The 26115-nt window shown below is 41.2% G+C and overlaps 1 protein-coding gene across 7 annotated transcripts in view; it reads left to right on the plus strand.

Annotated features, from left to right (window-relative positions):
- Window positions 1–3164: 3164 nt before the first annotated feature.
- The window catches only part of LOC122542348 (NACHT, LRR and PYD domains-containing protein 3-like), a 148511-nt gene continuing 125560 nt past the window's right edge, over window positions 3165–26115 (plus strand). For 4 of the 7 annotated variants that reach the window (XR_006309781.1, XR_006309782.1, XM_043680034.1 and 1 more), the window contains exons 1-2: window positions 3165–3466; window positions 21623–22116. Coding sequence is in view for 4 of the 7 variants with exons in the window: in XM_043680034.1 (XP_043535969.1) it covers window positions 22107–22116 (10 nt within the window). In the remaining 3 variants the exon portion in view is untranslated. Of the gene's footprint in view, window positions 3471–20587; window positions 20702–21622; window positions 22117–24750; window positions 25496–26115 lie in introns of those variants that run through there. The other 3 variants (XM_043680032.1, XM_043680033.1, XM_043680036.1) reach the window with 3 other exon arrangements.

Consider the following 26115-nt stretch of genomic DNA (forward strand, 5'->3'; position numbering starts at 1 on the left):
GCACCAGGGAGCTAGCCAGCATCCTGGTGTCTTGCCCGTGGCCACAGAAGCATCCATCTGAGCCCCTGACTATGAAGTCTTCATCACTGTCTCTCGCCTACACTTCAGTCCTGCCAGCTTCAGGGACTAACCACACATGAACTTATTACAAAAGTTAGACATATGATCTATCAAGTCACATTTAATTTGGGGATCTGACTTGCCCAATAATATCATCAGTAGGGACCATAATACTGGTAAACCTTCTCTGAACAGCTTCCAACTCATCTATATATTTGAGGTTTATAAAATTATATAAAACCTTATAGAGGTTTATAAAATTATGAGGGGCATGGATAGGGTAAATAGGCAAGTCTTTTTCCTGGGGTCAGGGAGTCCAGAACTGGAGGGCATAGGTTTAGGGTGCGAGGGGAAAGATATAAAAGAGAACTAAGGGGCAACTTTTTCACACAGAAGGTGGTACGTGTATGGAATGAGCTGCCAGAGGAAGTGGTGGAGGCTGGTACAATTGTAACATTTAAAAGGCTTTTGGATGTATGTATGTATAGGAAGGGTTTGGAGGGATATGGGCTGGGTGCTGGCAGGTGGGACTAGATTGGTTGGGATATCTATTCGGCAGGGACGGGTTGGACTGAAGGGTCTGTTTCCATGCTGTACATCTCTATGACTCTATCCATTCTTAAATAAGGAGATTCATACTGTTCACAGAATGATCAGAGAGAAGGTAGGGCTGATAAGCGATAGTTGAGGGAACTTTTCCCTGGAGGTAGGGGAGGCCCTAAATGAGTCTTTTGCTTCAGAATGCACAAGAGAGAGGGACCTTGTTGATCATGAGAACATCATGGACCATGTTAACGGGCTTGAGTAGATTGATATTAAAAAAGTGGATGTGCTGGAAATTTTGGGAAGCATCAAATAAGTAAGTCCCCAGGGCCGGACCAGATATATCCAAGGTTATTACAGAAAGCAAGGAATGACATTGCTGCGCTCTGGCACTGATCTTTGTATCCTCACTCTCCACGGGAGTAGTACTGGATGATTGGAGGAAGATGAATGTTGTTCCTTTGTTCAAGAAAGGGACTAGGGAAGTCCCTGGGAATTACAGACCTGTCAGTCTTACATACGTGATAAGCAAGATACTGGAAGGGAATCTGAGAGATAGGATTTATGACTATTTGGCAAAACATAGTTTGGTTAAAGATAGTCAGCATGGCTTTGTGAGGGGCAGATCGTGCCTCACAAGCCTCATTGAGTTCTTTGAGGATGTGACGAGACAAGTTGATGAAGGTCGAGCAGTGGATGTGGTGTACGTTCAGTAAGGCATTTGATAAGGTTCCCCACTCTAAACTCATTCAAAAATTAGGAGGTATGGGATACAGGGAAATTTGGCTGTCTGGATATAGAATTGACTGGTGTAAAGAAGACAGTGAGTGGTAGTGGATGGAAAGTATTCTGCCTGGAGGCCGGTGACCCGTGGTGTCCCGCAGGGATCTGATTTTGGGCCTCTGCTCTTTGTAGTTTTTATAAGTGGAAGGATGGGTTAGTAAGTTTGCCGATGATACAAAGGTCGGTGGTGTAGATAGTGCCAAGGGCTATTGCAAGCCACAACAAGACATTGATAGGATACAGAGCTGGGCTGAGAAGTGACAGATGGAGTTCAACCTGGATAAGTGCGAAGTGATTCATTTTGGAAGGTGGAATTTGAATGCTGAATACAGGGTTAAAGTCAGGATTCTTAACAGTGTGGAAGAACAGAGGGATCTTGGGGGCCACATACACCGATCCCTCAAAGTTGCCACCCAAGTTGTTAGATTTGTTAAGAAGGCGTATGTTGTTTTAGCTTTCATTAACAGGGGGATTGAATTTAAGAACAGCAAGGTTTTGCTGCAGCACTATAAAGCCCTGGTTAGACCACACTTGGAATATTGTGTCCAGTTCTGGTCTCCTCATTTATAAAGATGAATATAAATGCTTTAGAGAGGGTGCAGAAGAGATTTACCAGGATGCTGTCTGGATTGGTGGGCTTGTCTTATGAAGAGAGGTTGAGTGATCTAGGGTTTTCACACTGGAAAGAAGAAGGAAGAGAGGTGAATTGATAGAGGTGTACAAAGTAATGAGAGGCATAGATAGAGTAGGCAGCCAAAGAGATTTCCCCAGGGCAGAAATGGCTGTCATGAGGGGTCATAATTTTATGGTGATCGGAGATGACAGAAGTAAGTTCTTAACGCAGAGTGGTGGGTGCGTGCAGGTGCTAGCAGTAGTAGTAGAGTCATTGGGGCATTTAAGTGACTATGACAACACATGGACAGCAGTAAATTGAGGGGTGTGTAGGTTAGGTTGATCTTAGATTAAAATAAATGCTCAGCACAACATCATGGGCCAAAGGGCCTGTACTGTGCTGTACAGTTAGATTAGATTAGATTAGATTACAGTGTGGAAACAGGCCCTTCGGCCCAACAAGTCCACACCGACCCGCCGAAGCGAATCCCATCCATACCCCTACATTTACCCCTTACCTAACACTACGGACAATTTAGTATGGCCAATTCACCTGACCCTGCACATCTTTGTGACTGTGGGAGGAAACCGGAGCACCCGGAGGAAACCCACGCAGACACGGGGAGAACGTGCAAACTCCACACAGTCAGTCGCCTGAGGCGGGAATTGAACCCGGGTCTCTGGCGCTGTGAAGCAGCAGTGCTAACCACTGTGCCACGTGCCGCCCAGTTCTATGTTCTAAATTCTAATCCAGACGTGGTCTTACCAATGCCCTGTATCACTGAAGCATAAGCTTTATCTATACTTTTATATTCAATTCCCCTCACAGTAAATGATAACATTTTATAAGCTTTCCTGATTCCTTGCTGCACCTGTACGTTACCTAGATTTTTGTAATTCATACACTAGGGCACACACATCCCTCTGTATCTCAGAGATAAAGTAATCACTCACCATTTAGAAATTATGTTTTTCTTTATTTCTTCCCACCAAAATTAGTGCAATGATTAAATGTAGTGCAGGGTTAGAAGCAATTTTCAGCCCCAATGATGATCAGGAAACATTGCATTATTTGACTTCTGCTATTTGGATCTTGCAATGTTACCGAAACCGTGTGATTCATCAGAAATGCAGAGAGGAAGTAGAAACACTGAAGACTGGGAATTCAGAAGGACAGCTTAGTTCAGTCCTGCTAAGTTTGAAAAGGAAATTGTCAAGTTTTGTTAGTTCACATGCAGAACCCAGAAGGTATTTCAACATTGTTTCCTGAATGGCTTTCTGCTGATATACAAGTACGAGGTAAAGTGAACATGGAATGAAAGCAGAAAGTGATGGAACTGCATGGCAGATCTTTGGCCTGAGAAGGAGTTAATATTTCAAGTTTAAAAGGAAACATGGATGGTTATTAATTGTTCTTTCTATGGTGTTTACATCTTTGGACAGACTTGGAAGCAACTGAAAGATGCTTGTAAGTATGTAAATGTTTAGATTTAATATTACTTCTGGTTAACATGGACCATTATTTAACAGGACCACAGTATCCTTGTTAGAATATTCTCCTTCATGCCATTCTCAATGAAAGTCATCATAGACTTGGCAAGTATTTTTTATTTACAAAAATGACTTGAAATAAGCAGTAGATGGATATTTGAGGCTTTATGTCCATATTTTAAATATTATCTTTTGGCCAACATTGATGCAGAGAGTCCTTGTTTATTTTCTTGTTTATTTTCCTCTCTTCCCTCCACTCTGATTTTAAACTGAGTGACATGTCATCCAGATAAGATAGCAGCAGGGTAGAATAGTTTGCAATGCATCCATAGATTGTCTTTCCAACTGCATTTATATCTGAGACCTAGAAATTAGTTGCAACCCAGAAACAGTGACACTTGCTTCTAGGATTTTAACCCCTGGTTTTCCCCTTGTACTGGATGTGAATCATTGTTGGGGGGAAAGGAATCATGTAACCATTGTTGTAAAATCCCATCTGGCCCTTTGGAGAAGGAAATCTGTTGTCCTTACCTGGCCTGGTTTACATATGACTCCAAACCCACAGCAATCTGGTTTTCACGTAACTCTTCTCTTAAAATGACCTAGAGAAGGAGTCAGATCAAGGGCAACTAGGGGTGGTCAACCAAATGCTGGCCTTGCCAACAACACCAATATCTCATGCAAGATCATGGTTGATCTGTGATTCAAGATTCAGCTTGATTTCAAAATGAAAGGAAAGGAAACAAAAAGAATTTCTCAGGTATGACCTCTTGTTTACAGGAGAAAGTGAGGACTGCAGATGCTGGAGATCAGAGTTTATGCCCGAAACGTCGATTCTCCTGCTCCTTTGAAGACATTTTACAGCCAATAAAATTAAGCACAATCTCTGTTGCAATTTTGGAAACATAACAGTCAATTAGTTCAGAGCAAGCTCCCACAAGCAGCAATGTAGTAAAGATCTGACAATCTGCTTTTAGGATATGCATTGAGGGCTACATAACAGAGGCTAACTCCCCTCCTGTTCTTCAAAGGGGTAGCATGGGAATCTTTTATGTTCACCTGTGAGGGTGTACTATTGTATCCTCTGTACATTCACGACTGTTGCCAAATTCTGAATGAACATCATCTCCATGTTTGCTGATGACGCCACCATGGTAGGACATGTATCGAACAATGACGAGCCAGAATATAGAAAGAAGAGAGAGGGTTTGGTGTCTTGGGGCAATGATAACAACTTTCTCTCAACATCAGCAAAGCAAAAAAGAATTGATCATTCACTTCATAAAGAAAGGAGCAGAACACCCCCCCCCATCTATATCAATGTAGCAGAAGTTGAGAGGGTTGAGAGTGTCAGGTTCCCAGGAGCGACAATAACCGACAACGTGTCCTGGACTTCACAATTAGATTAGATGTGGCAGTCAAGAGCCTCTTCTTCCTCAGGCAGCTTATGAAATTTGGCATATCCATAAGGACCCTCACCAACTTTTACAGATGCACCATAAAAAGCATATAATTTGGCTGCATAGCGGCTCTGCTCAGGACTGTAAGAAACACAAAAAGTTATGTGCAGAGCCCAGACCATCACGGAAGCCAACCTCCTATCCATGGACTCCATTTACACTTCTCGTTGTCACAAAAATACTGCTAACATCAAAGACCCCTTCCACCCCAGTAATGCTGTCCTACAATCTCTTCCATCAGGCAGAAGATACAGAAGCTTGAATACATGCAGCAACAAGTTCAAGAGCAGCTTCTTCCCTGCCTTTATTAAATTGATGAATGGACTTTCTAACTTCAAACAATGTTGATCTTGCCTCATGCACCTCCTATGCAGTGCAATCTTCTGCCTCATTCAGTCGAAACACTTTACGATCTGTATGTCCTTGCTTTGTATGATCTGACTGTACTGCTCGCAAATAAAGCTTTTCACTGTACTTAGGTACACATAACTACAATAAATCAAATCAAATGAGAGCAGATGGGATGTTAGTTAACATCACATATGAATGAAAACACCTTCAAAAGTGCTGCACTAGACTATTAGCATAGGCTTCAGATAAAAGAACCGAAACAGCAAAAGGACCATTAGTGAGTTGAGGAACTTCTTTTTAAGTTATAAACTAGAATGCATTGGCTCAAGGGCTGATGAAAGCAGATTTAGTCACAACTCTTAAAAGGGAATGAGACAATGTGTAGAATGGGATCCTAGCAAACTTAACAGGGTAATTGTTACGGGGGATTTTAACTCTCCAAATATTGACTGGAAACACTATAGTTTGAGTACCGTAGATGGGTCAGTTTTTGTCCAATGTGTGCAGGAGGGTTTCCTGACACAGTATGTAGACAGACCAACAAGAGGCGAAACCACATTGGATTTGGTACAGGGTAATGAACCAGGCCAGGTGTTAGATTTGGAGGCAGATGAGCACTTTGATGATAGCGACTACAATTTGGTTACATTTACTTTAGGGATAGGAATATATTGCAGGGCAAGACTTATAGCTGGGGGGGATGAGGGATGAGGGAGGAAACTGCAGGGAATGTGCACAATTGAAATGTGGAGCTTGTTCAAGGAACAGCTACTGTGTGTCCTTGCTAAGTATGTATCTGTCAGGCAGGGAGGAAATGGTCAAGCAAGGGGACTGTGATTTACTAAGGAAGTTTGAATCCCTTGTTAAGAGGACGTAGGTGACTTATTTAAAGATGAGACGTGAAGGCTCAGTTAGGGTGCTTGAGAGTTGCAAGTTAGCCAGGAAGGATCTAAAAAGAGAGCTAAGAAGAGCCAAGAGGGGACATGAGAAGTCTATGGCAGATAGGATCAAGGAAAACCTGAAAGCTCTCTATAGGTATGTCAGGAATAAAAGAATGACTAGAGTAAGATGAAGACAAGTCAAGGACAGTAGTGGGAAGTTGTGCGTGGAGTCCGAGGAGATAGGAGAGGCACTAAATGAATATTTTTCATAAGTATTCACACAGGAAAAAGACAATGTTGTCAAGGAGAATACCGAGATGCAGGCTATTAGACTAGATGGGATGGAAGTTCATAAGGAGGAGGTGTTAGCAATTCTGGAAAGTGTGAAAATAGTTAAAGCCCCTGGGCTGGATGGGATATATCCTAGGATTCTCTGGGAGGCTAGGGAGGAGATTACTGAGCCTTTGGGTTTGATCCTTATATCGTCATTGTCTACAGGAACAATGCCAGAAGACTGGAGGATAGCAAATGTTGTCCCCTTGTTCAAGAAGGGGAGTAGAGACAACCCTGATAATTATAGACCAGTGAGCCTTACTTCGCTTGTGGGTAAAGTGTTGGAAAGGATTATAAGAGATAGGATTTATAATCATCTAGAAAAGAATCATTTGATTAGGGATACCCAACATGGTTTTGTGAAGGATAGTTGTGCCTCACAAACCTTATTGAGTTCTTTCAGAAGATGACCAAACAGGTGGATGAGGGTAAAGTGGTTGATGTTTTACCCTCATCAAAAATTTTGTAAAATGTTTGATAATGTTCCCCACGATAGGCTATTGCAGAAAATATGGAGGCATGGGATTGAGAGTGATTTAGTGGTTTGGATCAGAAATTGGCTGGCTGAAAGAAGGGAGAGGGTGGTGGTTGATGGGAAATATTCATCCTGGAATTCAGTTATTAGTGGTGTACTACAAGGATCTGTTTTCTTGGCCACTGCTGTTTGTCATTTTTATGAATGACCTAGATGAGAGTGTAGAAGGATGGGTTAGTAAATTTGTGGATGATACTGAAGTAGATGGAGTAGTGGACAGTGTGGAAGGATGTTGCAGGTTACAAAGATACATAGATAAGCTGCAGAGCTGGGCTGAGAGTTGGCAAATGGCATTTAATGAGGAAAAGGGTGAGGTGATTCACTTTGGAAGCAGTAACAGGAATACAGAGTAGTGGGCTAATGGTAAGATCCTTGGTAGTGTTGATGATCAGAGAAATCTCAATGTCCATGTGTATAGATCACTGAAAGTTGCCATCCAGGTTGATAGGGTTGTTAAGAAGCTGTACGGTGTGTTAGCTTTTATTGGTAAAGGGATTGAGTTTTGGAGCCATGAGGTTATGTTGTAGCTGTACAAAACTCTGGTGTGGCTGCACTTGGAGTATTGCATACAGTTCTGGTCGCTGCATTATATGTGGAAGCAATGGAAAGGGTGCAGATTTACCAGGATATTGCCTGGTATGGAGGGAAGGTCTTATGAGGAAAAGCTGAGGGAATGAGGCTGTTTTCATTCGAGAGAGGAAGGTTAAGAGGTGACTTAATAGAGACATACAAGGTGATCAGAGGATTAGATAAGGTGGACAGTGAGAGCCTTTTCCCCCGGATGGTGATGGCTAGCACGAGGGGACATAACTTTAAAGTGAGGGGTGATAGATATAGGACAGATGTCAGAGGTAGGTTCTTCACTCAGAGTGTACTAAGGGAGTGGAATTCCCTGCCTGTCACAGTAGTAGACTCACCAACTTTAAGGGCATTTAAATGGTCATTAGATAAGTGTATGAATGATAATGGAATAGTGTAGGTTAGATGGGCTTCAGATTAGTTTTCCAGGTCGGCGTAACATTGAGGGCCAAAGGGCCTTTACTGCACTGTAATGTTCTGTAGATCTCAAAGATTTTACAGGATTCCATAAAATGCTACAGCTATTGTTTGAATGCATTTCCAAATGTAGACTGGACTGGTAGATTCCTTTAAATGGAAGATCTAAGTTGTAGTGTGCAATTCAGCTCATAGCACCTGACCCAATGACTATACAATCTAAGTAATAAGATTTATCTGGAACAACACAATAGCAAAGTCTGCAGATTCTAGGAATCTGAAATAAAAACAGAAAATGCTGAAAATACTCATTTAATCAGATCACATCTACATAGAAAGGAACAGAGAAAATAACTGTATGAATATCATTTAAAAGGTGCAGGAGAAGGTTCCAGAATCCATTTGATGAGAGATAAGGAACAAAGGGTGAAATTACATCGGTCAATGTATTGTAAAGGGTTAATATTGAACTATGTAAATGGTAAGGGCACATGGTAGACAGGCGCTGAAATTAATGCTGTGCAGACTTCTTATCAAGTCTAAGAGTGCAAATAATTCATAACTTGTTGAATAACAGTTCTTAAAAGACGTCAGACTCCAGTAACATATCTTACGTAGGGTATGTAGGTTAGTTTGATCTCAGAGTAGGACAAAAGGTTGGCACGACATTGAGGTCCGAAGGGCCTGTACTGTGCTGTACTGTTCTATGTTCTGAAGAGAATTTGAGCACCCAATCTCTTTCAAGTTTTGCAGCACACTGCTACATATTGCAGCAAGTGAAAGACCCAGCAGCAGGACAGAACAAAGGATCTGGAATGGGCAAGAATGTAGCACGTGGAATATAACATAGAAAAATGTGAGGCTATCCACTTTGGTAGGAGGAATAGATGTGCTGAGGACTTCTAAACTGGTGAGAGGTTAGAAAGAGTACAAAGGATTTACGTGTCTTGGTCAATATGTCACTGAAGGTTAACATGCAGGCAATTGGGAAGGCTAATATTATATTAGTCTATAACACAAATGATTTGAGTATGAAAGTAGCAATGTTTTGATTCAATTGTATAAAATTGACCACATATAAAATTAGACCACATTTGGAATGCTGTGTTTAGTTTAAGTTCCTTTATTTCAAGGAGGATGTTATTGCCACAGAGAGAGTGGCAGGTTTACCAGGTTTATTACCAGCATGCCAGAACTGTCACATGAAAAGAGATTGAGCAAATTAGGTTTGTATGCTGTCGAGTTTCAAAGAATGAGAGATGATCTTATTGAAATCTACAAAATACTTAAAGGTATAGACTGGGTAAATTCAGGCAAGATGTTTCCACTGATTGGGGAATCTAGAATAGGGAACAGAGTTTCAAACTAAAGAGGAAGCTATTGAGATGAGAGGAAGATTTCTTTAACACAGAAGTTGTGAATCTTCAAAGCTCTCTACCCCAGAGAGTGGTGGAAGCTGAGCCAATTATGCTTCAGGTAGAGATTTGGGGATATCAAAATACCAATAACATTTGTTCTATGGTCATAGAGTCAGAGACATGAGGGACATTTAAGCGATTGCTGAACAAGCATAAAGACGGAAGTAAATAGAGGGGCGTGTAGGTTCGATTGATCTTAGATTAGGATAAATGTTTGGCACAACATCGTGGGCCGTAGACCCTGTACTGTGCTGTACTGTTCTATGTTCTGTTATTTGATGTGGGGATAGTGTGGGATGGGCATTGAATTGGATGCTCAACAATGATTTTGTTGAAAGCTGGAGCAGGCTCGACAGGTTGAATGACCTGCTCCTGGTCCTCTGTTCCAAAACAATTTTTAAATAGCAATTTTAAGACTATAAGGAACAGAAACAGCTGTAGGCCATTCCACACTCAAGCCTGCTCTGCTATTTAATAAAATAATGGCTGATCTAACATTTCTCATGTCCTCTTTCTTACCCTTTTCCCCCAGAACCCTTGACTGATCCAAAAGCTATCTATCTAAGACTTAAATCTAAGTTGCAACAGCTCTTTGTTGCAAGGAGTTCCAAAGACTCTCAGCCCTCTGACAGAAGAAATTCCTCCTCATTTCAGTCTTACATTGACATTCCTTTATTCTGCGAAATGAAAGGAAACATGCTCTCAGCATTTAAAAGGAGTAAAGTTCCAACCTGTTTAGCCTTTGTTCATAAGACAACACCCCCTGACCAGAGATCATTGTAGTGAACCGTCTCTGAACTGCCTCCAATGAAATGGTTTCTTTCCTGAATTAAAGGCATATTAACTGCTCAGAGTACTCTGGATGTTGGCTCATCGCCTTATACCATTATAATAAGATTTTCCAACTCTTATGCTCCAAGCATCTTGAAGTAAGGGTCAATATTCCATTAGCCTTCCTGATTACTGGCTGCACCTATATGCTAGCTTTCTGTATTTCACGTACAAGTATCCCAAAGTCTCTTTATGATGCAACTTTTTGCAGTTTCTCTTCCTTTTTAATAGCAACTTGCCTTAGAAACTTGACACTCCCTTCTTTGAGATCATCATCCACCAATCCTTCTCTTTGGTATTTTAATGTCCGCCTTTAGCCCTTCTACTTACTTGTTTAAGTTCTTTCCTACTTTCCTTATATACTTCAAGGGCTTCATCAGTTCCCATCCCCCTAGACCTATGTATGCTTCCTTTCACTTTCTGACCGTTCCTGAATTCTTATCAAATGCCGTTTGAAATGCTTCCACATTTCTGATGTAGATTTGCCCTCAAACAGCCACCTCCAAACAACATTCTGCAGTTCCTGTCTAATACAGGTATCCCCTGCTTTTCGAACGTTCACTTTACACCAATTCACTTTTACAAAAGACCTACGTTAGAACATAGAACATTACAGTGCAATACAAGTCCTTCACCCCTCAATTTTTCACTGACCTGTGAAACCAAAATGAAGCCCATCTAACCTACACTATTCTATTCTTGTCCATATGCCTATCCAATGACCATTTAAATGTCCTTAAAGTTGGCAAGTCTATTACTATTGCAGGCAAAACGCAGCAGAATCGACGTTTCGGGCATGAGCCCTTCTTCAGGAATGAGGAAAGTGTGCCAAGCAGGCTAAGATAAAAGGTAGGGAGGAGGGACTTGGGGGAGGGGTATTGGAAATGCGATAGGTGGAAGGAGGTTAAGGTGAGGGTGATAGGCCGGAGTGGGGGTGGGCGCGGAGAGGTCAGGAAGAAGATTGCAGGTTAGGAAGGTGGTGCTGAGTTCGAGGGTTGGGACTGAGACAAGTTGAGGGGAGGGGAAATGAGGAAACTGGAGAAATCTGAGTTCATCCCTTGTGGTTGGCGGGTTCCTAGGCGGAAGATGATGTGCTTGAAATGCGATAGGTGGAAGGAGATTAAGGTGAGGGTGATAGGCCTCCCCCAAGTCCCTCCTCCCTACCTATTATCTTAGCATGTTGAGCACACTTTCCTCATTCCTGAAGAAGGCTCATGACCGAAACGTCGATTCTCCTGCTCCTTGGATGCTGCCTGACCTGCTGGGCTTTTCCAGCAACACATTTTCAGCTCTGATCTCCAGCATCTGCAGTCCTCACTTTCTCCTACTATTGCAGGCAGTATGGTCTACGCCCCTACCACTCTGGGTAAAGAAACTACCTCTGACATCTGTCCTATATCTATCACCACTCAATTTAAAGCTATGTCCCCTTGCCCTAGCCATAAACTTTAATAACTGTTTTTGCTAACCGAAAGAGGATTTTCGCTTTTATGAAAAAGTGTGCACAGCGAGAGTGGCATCGCCAAATGCTTTCGCCAGGAACTACACTCAGCATCTCAGCATCAAGCCACCATAGCTTTGAACTGTGTCTGTGAGCATCTGTGCTTTATCTCGATTTATTTTGTGCATCTGTTAGCAAGATGTATCCTAAAGTATCAGAAAAGCCTAGCAAAGCTCGTAAGGCTGTTGCGCTTAGCGTAAAACTGGATGTAATTAAGCTTTCGTGTGGGTGTGTTGAACTTGCCTGGGTCCACCATTCATTACACGCAGAGAGAAAGAATCTTGAAAGCTGCTGAAGTTACTATTGGTTCTGCTAGTTGCAAAGTGGCCTCTTTTAGTTGGCATCCAGTAATGGATAAAATGGGAAGTCTATTGCTTGACTGGATTGATGGATGTACAAAGTGTGGTGTTCCGTTAAGGTATATTATTCTTAAGGAGGTATCAGTCAGTCTTTTTAATAAACTGAAGCACTGGATGACGATGATGAAAGTGTTGTGAAAATGGAATTTAAAGGTAGTCATGAGTGATTTGATTGGTTGTTGAGGCGAGGGCAGCTTCATTAGCTTAAACGCTACTGGAGTGCTTCGGCTGTTACTGAAGTTGTCGAAATGTTCCCAGAAGAACTGAAGAAATAATTATAAAAGGTGGTTATTCGTATAAGCAAGTGTTTAACTGTGATAAAACTGGAGTTCATTGGAAAAATTGCCAAGCAAGACATTTATTTAGATAGAAGCAAAGCAGGTTAACAGACTCAAGGCATTTAAGGACAGGTTTACGCTAATGCCTAATATTAACGCCATTGGTGATGCTGACCTTAGGCCTCTGCTCATGTACCATTCAGAAAATCTGAGGGCAATTAAAGGCTTTGATAAGAATACAAATTCCTGTTGTTTCGTTCACATCCGAGTGGTTGGAATATCCAAGTGATTTTTTTCTGAGTACGAGTGTATACATTAGTCCTTTTGTTGAAAAATACTGTCGAGAAAATAATAGGTATCTTGTGATTATCGATAATTGTACTGCTCACCCATCTGGCATTGTCGAGTATGGCGGTAACATTCGTGTTGTGTTCTTACTGCCGAATACAACATCATTGTTGCACTTGTGTGGTGAAGGCCAAATAGCCACAATTAAGGCTTACTATATGCAAAATCGGACGTGTTTTATTGTAAGTGCCATTGAGATACAGGGCAACTCCGAAGCATATATGTGAGAGATCTGAAAACAGTACAATATAAAATTGGTAATTTCTCAATGAGAAATGGCACATGGAGAAAACTGTGTCCTGAAGTAGTGAACGATGTTAAAGTTTTTGAACCAACAATAATAAATGCGGCAATAGTGACTTTGGCTAAGAAGGCTAGGGATGTGGAAGTTAACGAAGATGATGTTGAAGAGGTTTAGGCATCCCGTGACCAAGAACTGAGAGATGAAAAGCTGATGCAATTGCAAGAGGAAAGGATATGAACAAAAACCGAACTCAGTAGCCAATGGCCTGAAAGGGTAGTCATCCAGGAACTGAGCATGAAGCACTTGTGTGAGATTTTCACTACGATTGACAGTGCTGCAATGATTGAGGAAAAGTGTGCCTTTAATTTTGAAAGGGCACGTAGGTTTAGGGCAGGTTTGCAGAATGTTTTGAGTGTCTACAAAGAGCTGTATGACAGGTAAATGCGTGAGGCTAAGCAGTGGGGCATACTGTCGTATTTCAAGCCACAGCAGACGATGAACCTTGACCTTTGACATCAAGTCGGCAGACATTGAAGAAAGTGTAGATGTTACTGACCTGCCTGCCCTGATGGATTCAGATGACAATGAGATGTTAATAGATAACCCTCTTTCTCTCTCTCCGACACCCAAGTCTCCTGTACCTCCCACCACATCAACTGCCGATGTCCTTTACGGCAGTTAAGGCAGTTAAGGTTTTGTGTGTTATTTGGTTTGGTTTGGTAGGTTATTTTTTGGGTCTGGGAACACTCAAAATTTTTTCTGATATAAATTATTGGTAATTGCTTCTTTGCTTTACAACATTTTGGCTTATAAATGGTTACATAGAAACGCTGTAGTTTTGGATAGCAAGGGACACCTATATTGTTGAAGCTCATCATTCCCTAAATTAACATTTTCACTTAAAGACTGCTGTTTCCCCAATCCATGAGTATTTTAAAATTCACAGTATTATGCCACTATTCCCAAAATGCTCCCGCATTGAAACTTCACTCATTTCCCACAACCAGGTCCAGTATAACCCCTGCCCTTGACTGTGTCAAGGAACCCTCCTGGATGGTCTTTACAATTACTGCCTCATCCAAGCACCTAGCAAGTCATGATTCCCAGTCAATATTGGGAAAGTTAAAATCACCAACCACAACAATCTTGCTGTTTTCACATTTTCCAAAATCTGTCTACATATTTTCTCCTCAATGTCCAGATAGTTTTTGGGAGGCCTGTAGTATACCCCCACCATTGTGATTTCACCTTTCCTATTCCTGAGTTCTACCCATATTGCCTCACTGCACAATTCCTTGGCTTTATCCTCCATTAGTATCGCTGTGAGATAGTCCTTTACCATTAATGCAACTTCCCAAATCCCTTTAACATCCCTTTCTATCACACCTGAAACATCTAAATCCTGGGGCATTTAGCCAACAATCCCGTCCCTCTTTCAGCCAAGTCTCTGTAATCGCAATAATGTCACAGTTCCAAGAACTAACCAAGTACTAACTCTAAGTTCATCTACCTTACTTCTCCCCAAGTGATGTGCGAGCCAGGATACCTTTGATCTTTATCTTCCAACAGATGTAACCCAGTCATGTCATCTTTGTAGTCCAAGTTGGTCACTTGGGGTGTCTGGAGCACACATTTTTCTCTTCCAAGGTGTACAACTGCCTGGGAGAAGCAATAAAGCATTGTGTCCAATTTCTCCACATGCTCTTTATTTGTTTTCCCAGTTATTAGCATGCCAACCGGATATATGACAACCTGGGGTGGAACTTGTAAAATGTTCTCCAACGTCTGCTAGAAAAGGGTGCAGACTGATGATACCCCACATGACAGACTTGAATATTGGTATAAACCTGATGGTATTAATTGTGGGATACTTCTGGGACTCCTCACCTAGTGGCCTGATACGCATAGCTCATGTCCAGCTTTATGAGGCACAGCTCCTCCCACCACTTTTACATCCAAGTCCTCTATGTGAGGGATTGGGTATTTATCCAGCCACAAGAAGCAATATACTGTTTGCTTAAAATGCCCACAAGGGTGAACTGAGCCACCAGGCTTCAGAATTGGTATGACTGGTACTACCCATTCCGCAAACTGTGTTGGATTGATGATTCCTTCCCTTTCCAGCCTCCTGATTTCTGTCTCTACTTTTGCCTGTCAGGACTGGCCTTGCAGAATTACAGAATTGCTTCCTGGTTAACATGTAAGGTAACCTTGCCTCCTTTAATAGCCCCAGACCTTGTTGAAAAGCATCTGGCTATTTCATTAGCACTTCACTCAGGCACACATTTTCCAATTGAAAAAAAGCTGAGCCAATCAAGCTGAATCTTTCTCAACCAATTCCAAACCATCAAGCTTGGGTCTGAGCTTTTTACTATAATCAGTGGTAACTGCACCAAGTGTTCCCCATAGGAGACCCGACCTTTAATCTGCAGCTGTTCTCCTATATACATTCTTTCTTGCCATGGTCTTGCGCCAATGTAAGGGTTGGAGTCCGGAGTGAATCTTGTTAAAGACAGATTCTGCGGCCACAAATACAGCTGTGCCAATTTTAACCTCCATGAGAACTGGGTGACCATTTAACCAGACACTTATTTTGTTTGGATTTGAATATTGCTAAGCAATTTAACTATTCCAAACCACACGTAGATGGGCATTTCAGGGTGTGCACTCTCCTAGATACTAATTGATCAGTCTTCTTACTCAAGTCAGGCCTTATATGACTCCTTTTCTGTCTTGAGTACACGCCAGCAGGAACAACAATGGCTTGCCGGCCCGAATCCTGAAGAATAGTTTAGTCGTTTGGCCAAGGCTCGGCTTCATTGTGCGGTTCTGCTGTGGGCTGACCTAGGGTCCCTCTGCTCAGGATATGTCTTGCATGAAGCCCTGCAATTTCCTACACTTAACTGGTGTTTCCCAAGCTCAATGTCCACTTACCTTGGGATTCCAATAGTTCACAATGCTCTACTTGCCGCCTTTTCTAATGATAAGGCCAGTTGTGGTGTCTGTTCGAAGTCCAGTTGTGCTTTAGCTGATGGGCGCATTTGCATCATTAATCCCACATACCAAATGGTCTCTCAGCAGCTCACTTTCGGGTTAACCCAAAATCACATGCCGCTGCCAGTCGTCTTAACTTCATCAAAAATCCCAATACGGGTTCCACTGCTTCTCCAACTGCTGAGTAAAGCTGATAGCGTCTCAGAATTAGAGGAGGTTTGGGGTTGTAATATTCCTTAATTAACTCCATCAACTCTTGAAAGGTTTTAACATCCAGTGCCATGGGGAAAGATAGGCTCCTGATATCAAAAATGCTGCGGGTCCCAACTGTCAGGAGGATGAAGCATTGCTTTTCATCTAGCCCAATGTCATTTCCCCAGAAAAAAAATGCATCCTTTCCACATACTGTGGCCAATCTTCGACAGCAGGATTAAAGAGTCAAGCTTCCCCAATAAAGGCACGATGCCAGAAATGCTTACTTCAACTCCAAGATGACTGGTGCAAGCAAATGTTCTTCAGGAGTGTGCTCTTCCAGAGTCCTCTATCATCGCCACAGAAATAACTGCACTGAGGCCAGTATTTCATCACCAAGGCACCCTTTAGTTACATATGCACAGTACATGGACTCTGAGAAGCTAGTTCAGAGCCAGTCCCGACAATGAGGAGGTTTTCTGACTCTTCTGCTTATTTTTTTTTTCTCAAGCAGTGTCCTTCGCACTCCTATTTTTAAAAATGTTTTTTAAACCCCCACACTACCGCCTAACTGCGGTAGTGCTTATTTTTTCCCCAGCACCCATGGTGTGTGTGTGTGCAGGTGTGAGACACAGTGAGAGACACATTGGCCCAAGTTAACAACTTCAATCAAGGATCTCATATTCAACACGATCCACCTGGCCAACCTCGTTCCAATCTCTACAGTCATGATTGGCATTATGCTCATTCAAAGAGCTGGTGCAGACACAATGGGCTGAATGACATCCTTCTGGGCTGTAACACATTTATGAAACTGTCTCTACCTATAAGCCAGCCCAAGAGACCTGAAGACGTGTGTCAATTAACTTTGGAATGGGAATGAATAGATGCATAGAAAGATCCCAAGGTCTCATGATTATAGTGCCTGTTAAACACCATAAGATCGTAGGAACCTGGGACTGTCCTGTGGTAGTCTAACACCAAGTACTTATAACTACTTGAAGCTGTGGATCAAATTGTGAACTGACAGCACCTCACTGGAATGTTAGGCTGTGAATTTAGTCACGTAGCAGAAGTCCTATTATGTTTGACCTTTGACTTAAGACTGAAGTCTGAGTGAAATAGCAAGTACTGACTATAGGAGCACTTCCTCCTGACATGGAATGAAGACTCAGGGGTCAGGCAGAACTCAGGCAAGTGGAAAATGTTTATTCAAGCAGAAACCGGTTAATGTGGGAAGAGGGCCAAGGGCCAAGGGATCTTCCCCCAAGACTGGCCTTGGAAAGGAGATCTATGACACACTCTAACTTGTACAATAAAGAGCAGTATTTTTGTACATTAATGTATTTTGTACATTAATGCAATGATCATGTACAATGTGGATAAAGCCCTTCCCTCCTAATCCATGCTCCCAATCCTGTAAAACACCTAATCAATGATGGGCATCCCTGTGGACAGTCCCAGGTTCCTACGATCTTATGGTGTTTAACAGGCACTATAATCATGAGACCTTGGGATCTTTCTATGCATCCTATTCATTCCCATTCCAAAGTTAATTGATACACGTCTTCAGGTCTCTTGGGCTGGCTTATAGGTAGAGACAGTTTGAATTCTGTTATTCATTGTATTTTATTTTATCAAAGCCAATCAATCTTCTTATACCTTTCACTGTCCTAATTATATATGTACAAAGAAATACAAAAGATAGTTATTTTTAACTTACTTGCTATAAGATTAGTAATATGGACTTTTGTTATCAAGTTAGTTATACAGTGTAAAATTACACAGCTACTCTTATTGACAGGACTTTGTAAATAATGGGCCATGAACAATCTATCTTGAAGTAATTTCCTAAAGCGAGTTAACTTCACATCGAGGTCTAAATGCTTTTCTTTAATAGTTTTATTAAATGTTGGTTATATGTATCTATTTTATATTGTAAATTGTCCCTATGATTCTAAAGAATCTTTAACTAGAACCTATTTTTTAATATTCTGAGTAACTTTAAAAAAGCAACTATTTCCTACAAACTAACCTTAGCTATTGCCCTGATAGCTGCTTAGGGAGTTGACTGGACTGTATCCTGCACCTGATACTTATTCATTTACTGGGAAAATTATTCTTTCATTAATGAAGGTCAGGATTGGTTGCTTGTCTCTATGTCAGTGTGCTCTTATCAAAAACTGTCTGGAATGGTGTACTTATGGCCTTTGAGTAGGTCCATTCAAAGATGTTGTCATTTTCTTTAATTAAAGGCTGGAATAGATTGTTAGTTTTGTTTATCTCCCCTCAGACAACTTGTGTTTTAATTCTAAGGCAGGCTGCCTCTTGTTGTTTATCAGCCATTTTGTATGAGCCAACATGGGCTGCTCTATTCTGCACAGGTACAAGCCACCTCTACACTGACCTCCCAAAAAAACCTTCAGGCTCTTGTCTTTATTTTAAAGGCCCAAGTGATTTAAATGCCACGACAGCTAATAATTCATTCATAACTACTCTTAATAATTCCAAAATGCACTTGACCTGTCCCAAAGGTTTGGTTGGACCAATTCTGAAGGATCCCTTACTCTGCAAAGCACTCCGCTACTTTAGATCATCTCTTGAAAAATGTAAAACCCACAAAATTTTGAATATGCCACAAATGAAAATTGGATCTGATTGAAGGGAGTTTTACTTTTACATGTGCAATCTGATGCCATGTTGGGATATTGCAGAGTTGTTTCCTTATTGTAAAAAACCAGCCTGTGTCTCAATATCGCATTTTGTTTAAGGAATTTACCTTTGAAGCACTCTGAGTCATTTTATATCTTTAACGAGTCTACATAAATCCACATTGTTATTGTTCCTGTCATTTACTTAGACTATTCATACTTGAAGTTACAGTCTGGATAAATAATACCTCTGATCTGACCAGGATGGAAGCAACTACAGTGTTGAAAGAAGTGCCAGCTGTAACTATTACCATAGACAATGCTCATATGGATGGCATGAAGGCGCAGTGATTCACATTGCTGCCTCACTGCATCAGGAACCCTAGTTTCATTCCAACCTCAGGCAACTATCTGTGTGGAGTTAGCACAATCTCCTGCATCTGTGTGGATTTCAGTCAGATATTCGGGTTTCCTTCCACAGTCCAAAGGGTTAAGTGGGTTGGCCCTGTTAAATTAGCCTGAAGTATCTAGGGAGAGGCAGGCTGGGTGAATTGGCCATGGTAAATGTGGGATCAGAGGGCCAGCGCAGACTTGATGGGCTGAATAGCCTTTATCTGCACAGTAGGGATTCTATAACTGTAGTTATTCAAGACCAAATCATTTCTCAAGGCTTATCTTAATAAAAAATATTAATGTTTAATGTTTATACTGCTGCTTCTCAGTCTTGCTGTATGGAAAACTTTGTCAATGGTCACTGAATGCTCAGAAAGGAACATTTGAATATCAAATGCTTTGAAGAGTATTCAAATACTGTAAATTATTAACAAAGCATTGGCAAGCGAATTTCTAAATTTTATTAATTTAAAACTGCTTTGACAGCAGTTCAGTGAACAAGTGACAAATCCATGGTTTGGAGGCAGTGCAAGTAGCTAATATTGATTAATTCAAATGAACATAGACTTTTGTCAGAAAGTAATGATTTAGATTAGATTCCCTACAGTGTGGAAACAGGCCCTTCGGCTCAACAAGTCCACACCGACCCTCCGAAGAGTAACCCACCCAGACCCATTTCCCTCTGACTAATGCACCTAACACTATGGACTATTTAGAATGGCCAATTCACCTAACCTGCACATCTTCGGACTGTGGGAGAAAACAGGAGCACCCAGAGGAAACCCACACAGACACGGGGAGAACGTGCAAACTCCACACAGAGAGTTGCCCAGGGCTAGATTAGAACCTGCGTCCCTGGCACTGTGAGGCAACAGTGCTAACCACTGAGCCACAGTGCCACCCTTTAGAATACAATATATGGCCTGATTTGAGACATAACCTGTGGCAAGTACTTGGTTAGGAGAATTGACTATGGGCCTCATATTCTCAAAAGCTTTCAGGGTTTTCTGTTGTCATGTCTTCTCTCGGTCCGTGATAATCTAATTGAGTTTCTTACCTGTGAATCATCAACAGCTCCATTCTCCTTACGCTATCTAACTCTGAAATTGGTAGAATCTCAATGAGATGGGCCTTTTATATTTTTGGGCAAAAGTGAGTACTGCAGACGCTGGAGATTAGAGTCAAGAGTGTGGTGTTGGAAAAGCACAGCAGGTCAGGCAGCATCTAAGGAGCAGGAAAATTGATGTTTTGGACAAAAGCCCTTCATCAGGAATGAGGCTGGGAGCCTTGGGGGGTGGACGCACCACACTCTTTATATTTTTTTCCCAACCAGGAATTTCTGTGCTCTGTGGCACCACTTGAGCAAGAGGCTACATTGCTTTCCAATTGATGCCCTCTATTGCAAGTAAAAATAAAAGTACAGTTAGGTAATTAAAGAAAAAAAGAGGTGAGTCCAGTTGTCACCTATTGAACAACAGATGAGAAATAAGAATTTGTTAGGTAACATACAAAATGATTTTGAGAATTATCAGTTTATGTGACTCATCCTAGTTTTGGAAGAAATGTTCCTTTCTGAGCATTCAGTGACCATTGTCAAAGCTTTCCATACAGCAAGACTGAGAAGCAGCAGTATAAACATTAAACATTAATATTGTTTATTAAGATAAGCCTTGAACAAATTATTTGGTCTTGGATTTATCATTTATAGAATCCCTGCAGTGCAGATAAAGGCTATTCAGCCCATCAAGTCTGCAGTTGCCCTCCGATCCCACATTTAATTTTCCTTCTAAGCTGAAATCTAGCATTGGAGTTATGTGGAGTGAAACCCTCTGTTAATCCTGGTCTTGTTTCCTGGGTAAATGCAACCCTATACTCAATAAAGCATCAAATACTCCACTTCTTAGTATGAACTGGGACCTAAGCAATATGCCATATAATGTCTGTCATTGAAAAGACGTAGGTCATGAGTCTTCTGATGCCATGTCCCTGACTCTGGGATAGAAGGTCTGGGTGCAAGTCCCACTCACTGCATGGTAGTCATAACATAGCCAAACAGACTGAAATAAAAATAGAGGAGATAGTAACTCACAATATATTATAAAATAGTTGCTTCCTCCTCATCAAATCCATTGCCCATGTGGAATCAGTTGAAAGGATAACAGAACGCTTTTCCAAAGTAAAGTATTATTAACATTGGAAATCAAATTGAATCTGAAAAGTTAGAAATGCAAATCAGGTCAGACAGCAATTGTGGGGAGTTAATGCTTCAAATAACTGATCTCTCATCTATAATTGTGAAGGAATGATTTAATGTAAGAACGTAATTGTGAGTACATATGCTGTAAGAACGCATATTTTCATTTTACAGAAATGTCGATCACAAAGGAAAAGCGTCTGGGTCATCGGTGTTTGCTGCTGTTCAGATTGATGATCACGCCCAGCAATTCTTTTAGCTTCTGCTCATCAACAGCTGTCCCAACTTCTGTTTCTTTCTTCCTTAGTTAGAGAGAGACAAACACACACTCAGACACTTACAGCCAGACAAGGAGAGAGAGGGAGAGAGAGAATAAAACACAGACATGGAGAGAGCAGGAGACAGAAACACAAATTGGCACACATTTACTGACAGAGTGTGAGAGATCCACAAATAAATATCTTTGCATTACAGTGACAAAGGCTGAAAGGGAGAAGCAAAATAGTGAGAGACACATACATTTAACAGTTTAACAGTGTGTGTGAAAGAGAGAAAGAGAGGCACACGGACACATTAACTCATTCATTTTCACATACATATTGTTGTTAGTTTCTATAGTATCTGCCTTGCAAATTTCTGCTTTCTTGGATCAGTGCAAATGGAACACGGTAAGTGTACTGATCAGAACAAATTGGTGTCTCACTACAAGCTATGTTGCTGCTTTTATTAAATCATAATTAAATAATGCAAAACTATAATTTCAAGGTACTGTCGCAGTCAATAAACAAAGTGACAAATGTCATGAAGAAAGAAGAACAGCTCCTTGAATCTTTTACAAAGGAGCAAAAAGAGCTGATTAAACTTTTTATAAAGGAACTGGAAGAGATGATTCAGTCCAATTTAGTTCCTAATTTTTCACCGGTTAGAAATAATTTTGATTTCCTTAGCTCCACATTAAATGCCAACGTGTTCACATACTCACTTAACCCTTAGATTCCCTTAACCCATTGATTGACATTCCATTTTTAAGAGAGAGACAAACCAAACATGGCTAACCAAGGAAGTTAAGGAGCACATTAAGTCCAAAGAATAAGCATATGAGGAGGTAAAAGTCAGCGATAGCCACAAAGACCTGGATAAATTCAGAATCCATCAAAGGAGGTACAAAAAGACCAAAGAGGGGAAACTAGCAATAAATGTAAAAACTGACAATTAGAACTTCTTTTAATATTTATAAAGGAAGTGAGAGGTCAAAGTGAACATTGGCCTTTTAGAAAATGAATCTCGGAAGAGAGTTATGTGCAACAAGGAAATGGCAGATATTTTGCACTGGTCTTTACGGTGAAGATACTTCAAACATCCCATAATATTAAAGAATACAGGGGAGCAATTAATATCATAACTAGAGAAATAGTACTGGACAACTTAATGGGGCTAAAGGCAGATACGTCGTCTGGCCCTGATGGCTTTTATCCTAGGATCCTAAAAGAGGTCATTACAAAGACAGTGAATGCATTGGTTATAATTTTCTAAAAGGTGCTGGATTCTGGAGAAGCACCAGATGGGAAACTGACAACGTGATACCCCTATTCAAAAAAGGATGGAGGCAAAAGCACAGTAATTATTGTTACGACACGTAGGCGAACCTCTCTGTTAATTAAACCAAACACCCAGATCACCTCGTAATCTGTTAAAATATGAAAGATAGGGAACTCCCAAATTCCAGTAATATGCTGTTTCAATAAGACACGTAATTTCAAAACTGCACAGCTGCTGTTGTCTTCTATGCCTTTCTTCTTCCAGCTGAAGATCTCCCTGGGTCGTCTTCTTTCTTTTTACTAGGAATATGTTTCATATGAAAAGGTACTTTTGAGTGTTCCTAATTTCTTGGAGAGTAAGATGTTAGTTCTCCATGCATCTCTGTCTCAAAAGTAATTGCTTTCTGACCAATTTTCAAAATGCCCACATTTTATACCCTGTAACATTGGACCGTCTCATTGGTTTGATGTTGGCAAAACAATAAATTCAAACTTGATTGGGTTTTAGTATCCTGGGGCATAATTTAAACTGTTTGGTTAAATTGGAATTGTTGTCAAAACACCAAGCAAAACTCAGATATCAATTTCACAGCCAAATGTTACATAATTTAAATTTTCCAGTCCACTCTGGGACTGCCATCTCGTCGTATACACAGGTGCTTGTGAGCTCTTAGTTCAGAACAGCATTCACTCTCTCTTAAAAGTACAGTTTACAACTTCAACTTCATAACACCCACATAATCAGCCAAATACCTATTAATGGGAAAGAACTGGAATCAATTATTAAGGAAATAATAAAAGAACGTTTGGAAAATCACAATCTAATGAAGCAGAGGGGGACACAAATAATTTAGAGAGAGAGATAATGCTAGGTGAATTGCCTTCCTAAAATTAGCAAAGCTGCTGACAGTACTCCAGATGTGGCTTCACCCGCACATTGTAGAATTGTAATCAGATTCCTCTAATCTTATACTTAAACCCACTTGAAATAAGTGCTAACATTCCATTAACCTTCCCAATTATTTGTTGCACCTTTACGCAAGCTTTCTGCATTTCGTGTATAAAAGCCCCCAAGTCTCTTTGTCTTGCAGCTTTCTGCAGCTTCTCTGCATTTCAATGATACCTGTTCTTTTGCTGTCTTCTCCAAACATTCCCACATGATATACTATTTGCCACGGTTTTGCTCATTTACGTAACCTATCAATAGCTCTCTGTAAACTGGTTGTACCCCTCATGTAACCATCATTTCCAGCTATTTTTGTATGCACATTTGGCTGAAATACATTTACCTCCTTCCTCCAAGTCATTAATACATATTGTAAACAGTTATGGACCCAACACTGATCTCTGTGGAATCCTAAACGTCCTGGGTCACCAACCTGAAAAGGAACACCTTACCCCATTTGCTGTTTCCTAATCATGAGCTAATTCTCTATCAATGCCAATCGGTGGCACTGTGACTCAGTGGTTAGCACAGCTGCCTCACAGCACCAGGTCCAAGGTTCGATTCCAGCCTTGGGCGACTGTCTGTGTGGTCTTTGCACATTCTACTGTGTCTGCGTGGGTGTCCTCCGGGTGCTCTGGTTTCCTCCCACATTCCAAAGGTGTGCAGGCCAGGTGAATTGGCCATGCTAAATTGCCCATAGTGCTAGGTGCATTAGTTAGTGAGAAATGGGACTGGATGGGTACTATTCAGGGGGTCAGTGTGGACTTGTTGGGCCTATTTCCACACTGTAGGGAATCTAATCTAATACCTTCAACACTGTGGGCTCACATCTTAATGACTTAACCTTTTATGAGGTTCTTGTTGAATGCCTTCTGGAAGTTCAAACACTTGTTTCCTCTATCCACTCTGGCAGGTCCAACTTGCAGGTGGTCAATGTGATACAGTCCAGCTGACTAAAGTAGCATTCATGGTATAGAATTTTAACCTGGATGGTCATGTAAATCAGGCAACATCACATTGGTCACCTACTTTGAATGTGTAGCCATTCATCTTGGGGTAGCATTTGTGCCACACAAAAGAGAATCTGACCATCATCCCTTGACATTTAACAACATCGCCATCACTGAATTCCCCAGTGTCAACTTCCTGGGAGTTACCATTGACCAAAACATGAGTTCAGCCAGCCATATAGATACTGCGGCGACAAGAGCTTGGATTGTTGTCGTGAGTAACTCATCTCCAGACTCCCCAAAGCCTGTCTGTCAGCTACAAGATATAAGTTAGAAGTATGATGGAATACTCCCCACTTGTCTGGATGAGTGCAGTTCCAGCAACAATCAAGACATTTGACAGCAACCAGGAAAAATTAGCTGACTTGATTAGCCTCACATCCACAAACATACAGTCTCTCCAGCACTGAAACTCAGTATCAGAGATGTGTACCATCTTCAAGCCAGACTGCAGAAATTCACCAAGGCTCCTTAGACAGCACCTCTCAATCCCTAACCACAATCATCCAGAAAGACAAGGGCAACAAATAGAAACATAGAAACAGGAGCAAAGGTAAGCCATTTGATTTTTCAAGCCTGCTCCACCATTCAATATTATGAGAATGCTAATTATCCCACTCAGTTCCCCATTCCTACTTTGTTCCCTTTAGTCCTAAGAACTATATCTAATTCCTTCTTGAAAATATTCAATGTTTTGGCCTCAACTGTTTTCTGTGGCAGAGCACTCCACAGGCTCACCGTTTTGTAGGTGAAGAAAGTTTTCATCATCTCAGTCCAAAATGACCTAACTTGTAACCTTAGATAGTGGCCCCTGGTTCTGGACATCCTTGTTAGAAATTTTTCATTTCTATTGAGATAACCCCCATTCTTCTAAACTCCACTGAATATAGAACTAACTGATTCAGTTTCTCTTCATACATCAGTCCTCCCGTCCTTGGAATCAATTTGGTAAACTTTTGTTGTATTCCTTCCAATCTAGAACATCCTTCCTCAGATAAGGGGACAAAAACTTCACACAATAATGCAGATGTAGTCACACCAAAGCCCTGTACAATTGTAGCAAGATATCTCTGTTCGTAGAATCATAGAATCCCTACAATGTGGAAGGAGGCCATTTGGTCCATCGAATCCACAGAGACCCACTGAAGAGTATCCCAGGCAGACTCCCTCCCT

This window comes from Chiloscyllium plagiosum, chromosome 39 (genome assembly GCF_004010195.1).
Source record: "Chiloscyllium plagiosum isolate BGI_BamShark_2017 chromosome 39, ASM401019v2, whole genome shotgun sequence".
Taxonomy (NCBI): Eukaryota; Metazoa; Chordata; class Chondrichthyes; order Orectolobiformes; family Hemiscylliidae; genus Chiloscyllium; species Chiloscyllium plagiosum.